We start from the raw sequence: 7498 nt of genomic DNA, 5'->3' as shown, positions 1-7498 counted from the left end.
CTGATCACCTCCATGCCACGCCGCATTGATGCAGTAATTCATGCAAAAGGAGCCCCTACCAAGTATTGAGTACATATGCAGTAAATGAACATACTTTCCAGAAGGTCAACAATTCACTAAAAATGTTTTTTTTTTTATTGGTCTTATGAAGTATTCTAATTTGTTGTGAATTGGTGGGTTTTTGTTAAATGTGAGCCAAAATCATCACAATTAAAAGAACCAAAGACTTAAACTACTTCAGTCTGTGTGCAATGAATTTATTTAATACACGAGTTTCACAATTTGAGCTGAATTACTGAAATAAATGAACTTTTCCACGACGTTCTAATTTATTGAGATGCACCTGTATAAAGTAAATAGCATCAGTTTTGATTTCTAAATTATGGCACTAACAATCTATCTTTAGCATACAAAACATTGCTAATACCAATCCAGATATGTTTTGTTAAACTGAACTGAATATGTGATTATAATATTTTTCTAGATGGAGGTGATTGTGGGGGATTTCGGGATAGTGGTGGTTCCTCGGGATGGAGCTGACACAGAAAGGATAATGAACCATTCATCTGTGCTTCGAAAACATAAGGTATTATTTGGGGAGTTTGGGGTACAACCTAGTAAGTTATTTACTGTTTAGTAGTTGTTTTAGTACACAGTAAATGCATGCAGTTTAGAGCGTATTTGCTGTTTTGTGATATTTATACGGCTTCGGTTTTCCTCTCACAGGACAATATAATCGTGGTAAAGGATGAAATTGACCACCCGATGTCAATCGTCAGTTCCACTAAGAGCAGGTGCATGTTCTCGCCGTCTACACATAATGCATCTCACCGTTCTGTACTGTAACCCTCTTGCTTTTCTCCTCACCAGACTGGCTCTTCAGCACGGCGACGGTCACGTGGTGGATTACCTGAGCCAGCCCGTCATCGACTACATCCTGCAGAGTCAGCTCTACTACAACCTAGTAAGTTATTTACTGTTTAGTAGTTGTTTTAGTACACAGTAAATGCATGCAGTTTAGAGCGTATTTGCTGTTTTGTGATATTTATACGGCTTCGGTTTTCCTCTCACAGGACAATATAATCGTGGTAAAGGATGAAGTTGACCACCCGATGTCAGTCGTCAGTTCCACTAAGAGCAGGTGCATGTTCTCGCCGTCTACACATAATTCATCTCACCGTTCTGTACTGTAACCCTCTTGCTTTTCTCCTCACCAGACTGGCTCTTCAGCACGGCGACGGTCACGTGGTGGATTACCTGAGCCAGCCCGTCATCGACTACATCCTGCAGAGTCAGCTCTACATCAATGCTTCTGGATAGGGTGGAGAAGTCCACTTCCGAGCCGTCAGTCATCCCTGTCTGTCTCTCTGTGTGTAATCTAGAGTATAATCCTCCTGTGCTACCACTGCTTTTCCATGTAGAGGAGCATTAATCTGTCCTCCCCTCTTACTCGTGTCTCATTGGGATGTACAGCACTGTGCCTGAGGGATCCGCTCCACCAATCAGCTTTAAGGGACTGGGTGGGCTTTGGTGCCCAATAGGAGGAAGAGGAGAGAGCCTCGCTGCCACTATGACAGAGAAAGAGAGTGTTTTTGATCGAATGAGATAATTCATTGCCTGCTATAATGTCGGTCTTTGCTGTTGATTTAATACTCTCTGTTCTTGTAGTTGCATGCCTAAGGGTTTTCTTTCAGCGCATGAGTGTTTAAAATACCACGTAGACCATAGTCTGTGGTTACAGTGTTTGCAAAAAACTGTGCTTAGACTCATCTCATCTCTAAATACATTTTCTACTCATCAATTAACTGTATGTACAGAGAAAATCTCATATACTGTATTATGCCTCAATGTTTTGTCTTCAATGTGCATTCATGTATACGTGGAGTATTTGGTTGCACATTAAAGAATGCGATTTCATTTACTTTGCTTTAGTGCACATTTACTTCTCCACAGATCCTTTTGCTCAACATTAACCTGCTAACATGCCACAGATGTGATGTCTAGTAAAGCCGGTCACTGCCTGTGCATCAAACCATTCGTTTCAGGATGAGATTCCTTGCACTTTTGCTTGTTTTGTGAAGAGATCACAAAAGAGATGACAAAAAAGTTGGAACATCCTTTAAATGATTAAATTATGATTTAAGCTGACATCTGCTGCACATCTAACACAACCTTTATAAATGAATCAACGTGTATTTGATGAGAAGAATAACAGATTCAGCGAATTATGTATGTTGTGCATAATCGATTTTGCGAGTTTATGGGAGGCTCCGGCTTTACGATATGAAGAAGACTTCCAATATATTACTGTGATTATTGTTTTTCATATGATAATGCTTTAAGTCTCAGGAAAAAAATTGTTTGATTTTGATTATTTTAACCAGAGACTTTTCATAAATGAAACTAGAAGCCAGAATGGTAATCTTCAAAAATGTAAAGCCTATTAAAATATTGAGATTGTAACTGTTACCACTTCATACCCAGCGTTTACTACTGTACCTGGCTGTTGGCTGTTGTTCGTGTCACATACATTAAAAGATAAATATAACACCCCCATTTCATTTTTTGAATGGTAATACTTCTCTAATATACAGAGAACTATTAAACACACTGATACCTCACTGTTTGTATCAACATAAATTCATGATTTATTTCCATTTTCATTGAGCAGTCACTATAGCAACTAGTGTATCAGGAATCACTAGGAGACCATGTAAATTCATTAAAAAATAGTGGGAAATACACCACAAATAATATATTTTTTCATGGTTTTGACATGCTGCATTCTTCTGTAGTTCTACAACCCTCACTGCTTCCTTGCATTCTTCATGCCTTTATTCAAAACATATTGTTGATGATATTGTTTGTTTCTTGTATTTTTATTGCCCTCTTGCTTTTAAATTGATCATAGACATAAATCTCCTTGTATACATATAAAACACCATGTAACATTATAAGGTTCTGTTTTTAAGATGCTAAAACAGTAGATCTTAATTTTAGAGGTCAATATTATTCATTTTTTAGTTAGTTGTCTATGGTGTAAAGCATGTGTAAGTATGTCTGCGTAATGTCTTATATGAATATATATCTACTTTATAGTGGCTATTCAATAAGCATTCAAAAACTTAAAGTATGTTGCCATGAAAATAACTCATGTCCTTGATGACAATACTGAATTTAATAAAACAAAACAGAACAGAAAAGAATGAGAGTGGTTAGTTTGTGCATTTTTCACTAGATGCTGAAGCAGATGGAAAAGCAACTGGATGTTACTTCTTATCTAGAACAATTACAGATATGGTATATGTTTATCTATTAATCACCCACAATGAAATATCTTTGGCACTCATGCAAAACAGAAATATCATTTACCTCATTTCAAACTTCACAGTAATAATTTTCAAAATTAGAAAAACAAATTAAACTGAAAAAATAAATACAAAAAAATTCACACACAGTACAAAATCATGTTATGACAAAAACACTCTTTAGTTAAAAAGTAGTGTCAGTAAGTTCATAGATTAAACTATGTAGCATTGTGATTTGGGCCTGCAGTAACCCAAAGCCTTTACGGCCTTTCAATTGGTGGTATGTTGTAACAGCCATTGGGAATGCTTTTACGGATCTCCTCTAAGTTGGCAATGTCAGCCAGGATGGTGTCAATGTCATTGATCATGCCTGCAATGGTGGCTCTCTGCTGGGCTTCCTTCTCCTCCAGGTCCCTGAGTCTGGGCCTCAACTCCTTCTCCACACGGCTGCGGCTTTTAGCCACGGCGTCCTCTAGCTCGGCCAGTCGTGTGTCGTCAATTTCCCCAGAAGTTCCTGGAAAACAGTATTACGGTCATGGTGAATCCTTGCTCATCACTGGGATAAAACATTGGATTTGAAAATAGATTTAGCAAGAAATAATATTTTAGTTCTGCCTCCGACATGCCATTATCAAATGTTTTAAGTGATATTTTATAGAAAAGACTAAGATTCTCTGACAAAGCTTGTCACACTTAACAAGTGTTACTACAAAATGTATTTTATCTTACTAAAATAGTTTTTGTTAACTGAAATAAAGCTAAACTAAAATATAAACGAGAGAAAAAACTTTAGCAAAAATGAAAAACGCTGCCAAGTCTGAAATAAAATAAGTTTAAGTCAAAGTACTAAAATGACTAAAACTGAAGTAAAAATAAATTAAAGCTAAATAGAAAACTAAAAAAAATTCTAAAAATGACAAAACCACGTAACAAAATTACTAAAGCTTAAACTGGATAAAATGAAAACTAAACATAAACACACTGAACAAAAGCTAATTAATAATCAAAATATTAATACTATAATATTATAGAAACTGCTTGTGTTGCATGTAGTGAATCTTTGTTATAACTCACCTAGTGAGCTCATAATATCAGTGATTGTCTTTAAAGTATCACTAACAGCATCCCTGGAATTCTTTGCATTTTGAAGTGCCCCAGTGGACTCCATGACAGCCTGATTTAACAACAATGAAAAGAAAATTTAGCATACATCTCCATGTTTACATATAATTTCAAGTATCTTTCTCAAAGAGTTTTATATAAGCGGACATTCTTACATTCTTTGCTTCCGTTATCTGTGCTTTTGCCTTGTTTTTCTCTTCATTCAGTTTGTCTCTAGTTACAGAAGCCCCTGTCTTCAGTCCATCCACATCCTTTTTCAATTTAGTGGCAGCTTCCAAAATATCCAAAGAGGGCGGAAGAGCAGCTGACATTCCCTGTGGAGACACATACAAGCACCCTGTGAGTACATTCAGAATGTTCTGTATACGACTCAAATAGACCCACTCAACTCGGGTCATTTAGTAAAGCTAGTGACAGACGTTGAGAGAAACTGAACTGGTCTCTCTGTGAAATCGACGTAATAATGGCAATGGCACAAATACTGTTTTTACAAAATAAAAGGGGTGAGCACTCAAGGTAACAGGTCGCTATACCTCCAGTTTGGTTGCACTGCTTGTAAGAGTGTCGATAGTATCCTGAGCATCTCTGTAGTGAGAAGACATTGCATCCAGAATGTCCTGAGTCTCAATGTTGTCAGCTATGGCCTTCTGGATGGTGGCATTGATGGCAGGAAGTTTTCTAATAGCAGCATCTGCCAGATCCTTATTCCCACTGATCTGGTCATCAAATCCTGAGTAAAGACACAATAGAGAAATGCATATTTTTAAAGGGTTAAGGTTAATTGTGTTGGATAGTTTAAATAATGACAGAACATTATCTGGAGATATTTACACAACTGCTCAAAAGGTCAGGTAGGTAAGAATTGTTTTTAAATGAATAATTTTATTCCGAAAGGATGCACTAATGTAACAGCAAACAAGTTTATTATGATACAAAAGATTTCTATTTCTAATTAGTGCTGTTCTTTTGAACTTTTTCTATTCATCAGAGAATCCTGAAAAAATGTATCACGGTTTCCACAAAAATATTAAGCAGCACATCTATTTTTAACACTGATTATGAAAAAGCATGTGACACTGAAGACTGGAAGTAATGGCTACTAAAAATGTAGCATCGCCATCACAGAAATAAATTACATTAAAAATATATTAAAATAGAACACAGTTATTGTAATAGTAACAGGGACTGCAGATGAAACTATCTCTATAGCTAATTCTGGGGCAGTCATGGACTGTCCATTATCTCTGTTAAATAAACAAATGAAAATTAAATAAAAAGAAATATAAAAAAAAAATCATTTATTTTAAAAAATATCTTTTACAATATTCCTGTTTTACTGTAAATAAATGCAGCCTTGGTTAGCATAAGAGACTCCTTCAAAAATATTAAAAAACCTTACAGACCTTTTGACTGACAAACTCTTAATCTGTAGTGCATACATAATATTTAATAGCTTGTAGAAGTCTAGTGTTCATCCGTACCTTTGAGCGTCTCTAGCGTCTTATCCAGACTATCCTTGTTGTTGGCAAAGATATCCAGAGATTTATTTTTGACTGCTTCAGCTGCATTTGCCCTGGCAAGAAGTTTGTCTTGAACCTTAAATAAAGCAAAAACAATTGTTCATTTTCCCGGTGACCCAGGAACAACCATTAGAGGTCAATGTTTGCACAGAGATATATAAATCTTGCTGCAGTTTCTTGGTTGACTATATTGTTCTTTGTAATGATTGGTTTCTGAACATCTACACTTTCAGGAATGTTTAACAGAGGATCAGGTTTACCTGTTGGAAGCTCTTGGCCTTATTGAACAGATCAGTTGTCTCTTTCTGCTCATTGAGCATATACTGCTGAAAGTTCTGGTACTGTGATAAATTGCCCTCCACCATACCCTTCAGACCGTCGAACTTGGAAACCACACCAGCAATGTCCTTCTGCAGAAACAGAAAGATAATAGTACACATTGTTCATTTTATACTGTGTATTTTTGTAAACTCCAGTCTGAACAGCAAACATTTTGTGGAAGTGAATGGAGGTACGAACAAAGACTTGCATCTCCTGTATTCCCCTATTTTTACTTAAACTCTTCTATAAACATAAATATTCAATTCAGATTGACTACCGTCAAGGGCTTTGGAATTTTCTTCTCCAGGTCAGATAACTGTTTGAGAGTGTTCTGAGCCACTCCGCTCTCCTTTCCAGCTGCATCAGTAATTTGAATGGCCTTCCTATCCATGTCAAGCACTTTAGTTGCATCTGTTTCATACCTGAAAACAACATCATTAGAAAGTAAGGTCACAGTCTTTATCTCTGCACAATGAAGGTAAACACTTCGGTACTGTGGAGAAAATTATCTGGTTTAACAGTGTTTCTAATACAAAAGCAACTTACTGTTTTTTGAGGTCCCTGAGCTCGTCTTTGACCTTATTTTCTCGGCTGATGACACCACGGATGAGGTCTAGGGCTTTCTCAGATTCTGTTAGAGAATTGGCTGCAATGGTCTCCACTGTCACTGCCTCACCTTGGTGCCTGGCAAGAAAATACCCTTCAGTCAGTCTTTTATTTTTTTCAGTCAGTCACATATTTTGGATGCACAACAAAGATGAAATGTAACGTGGAAGCCTAGTCAGTTGTTAAAGGCATTTTTAATGCAATGGTTCTTCTCGACTATCTTACCATGGGCAGCAAGGGAAAAAACAATGCTAAATGCAAATAATGCAACAAATGTAATGCAAATAAATAATCAAGATAGCAAATCCAATCAAATTCTAGACTTTAAAGGGGTCATATGATGCGATTTCAAGTTTTCCTTTCTCTTTGGAGTGTTACAAGCTCTTGGTGCATAAAGAAGATCTGTAAAGTTGCAAAGACTAAAGTCTCAAATCCAAAGAGATATTCTTTATCAAAGTTAAGAGTCAACCACGCCTACCTAAAATGGCTCATTCTAACACGCCCCCACATATCTACATCACTATGTGGAAAAATTTGCATAACGCCGCCCAAATGTTAACGCAAAGAAAGAAGGCGTAACTTTAATTCTCACTGTAGTATTGTTGACGCTGCAGCCATGTC

At 36.6% G+C, this 7498-nt stretch overlaps 2 protein-coding genes across 2 annotated transcripts in view; one reads left to right on the top strand and one right to left on the bottom strand.

The window, feature by feature from the left end:
- The window catches only part of LOC107722048 (nicotinamide/nicotinic acid mononucleotide adenylyltransferase 2-like), a 12206-nt gene extending 9133 nt beyond the window's left edge, over nt 1–3073 (top strand). The window contains exons 7-10 of the mRNA XM_016530276.1: nt 485–586; nt 727–794; nt 871–937; nt 1285–3073. Of these exons, the coding sequence (XP_016385762.1) occupies nt 485–586; nt 727–794; nt 871–937; nt 1285–1320 (273 nt within the window). The 3' untranslated portion in view covers nt 1321–3073. The remainder of the gene's footprint in view (nt 1–484; nt 587–726; nt 795–870; nt 938–1284) is intronic.
- Nucleotides 3074–3159: 86 nt separating this feature from the next.
- LOC107722066 (laminin subunit gamma-2-like) overlaps nt 3160–7498 on the bottom strand; it is a 15820-nt gene continuing 11481 nt past the window's right edge. Inside the window, exons 15-22 of the mRNA XM_016530287.1 lie at nt 6818–6955; nt 6549–6693; nt 6211–6360; nt 5912–6026; nt 4964–5160; nt 4586–4744; nt 4383–4482; nt 3160–3822 (exon numbers count right to left, since the gene is read on the bottom strand). Coding sequence (XP_016385773.1) covers nt 3569–3822; nt 4383–4482; nt 4586–4744; nt 4964–5160; nt 5912–6026; nt 6211–6360; nt 6549–6693; nt 6818–6955 — 1258 coding nt within the window. The 3' untranslated portion in view covers nt 3160–3568. The remainder of the gene's footprint in view (nt 3823–4382; nt 4483–4585; nt 4745–4963; nt 5161–5911; nt 6027–6210; nt 6361–6548; nt 6694–6817; nt 6956–7498) is intronic.

This window comes from Sinocyclocheilus rhinocerous, unplaced genomic scaffold (genome assembly GCF_001515625.1).
Source record: "Sinocyclocheilus rhinocerous isolate Xijiao unplaced genomic scaffold, SAMN03320098_v1.1 scaffold484, whole genome shotgun sequence".
Lineage (NCBI taxonomy): Eukaryota > Metazoa > Chordata > Actinopteri > Cypriniformes > Cyprinidae > Sinocyclocheilus > Sinocyclocheilus rhinocerous.
Note: the sequence above shows the minus strand (reverse complement) of the source record. Positions and strands in the feature narration are given on the sequence as shown.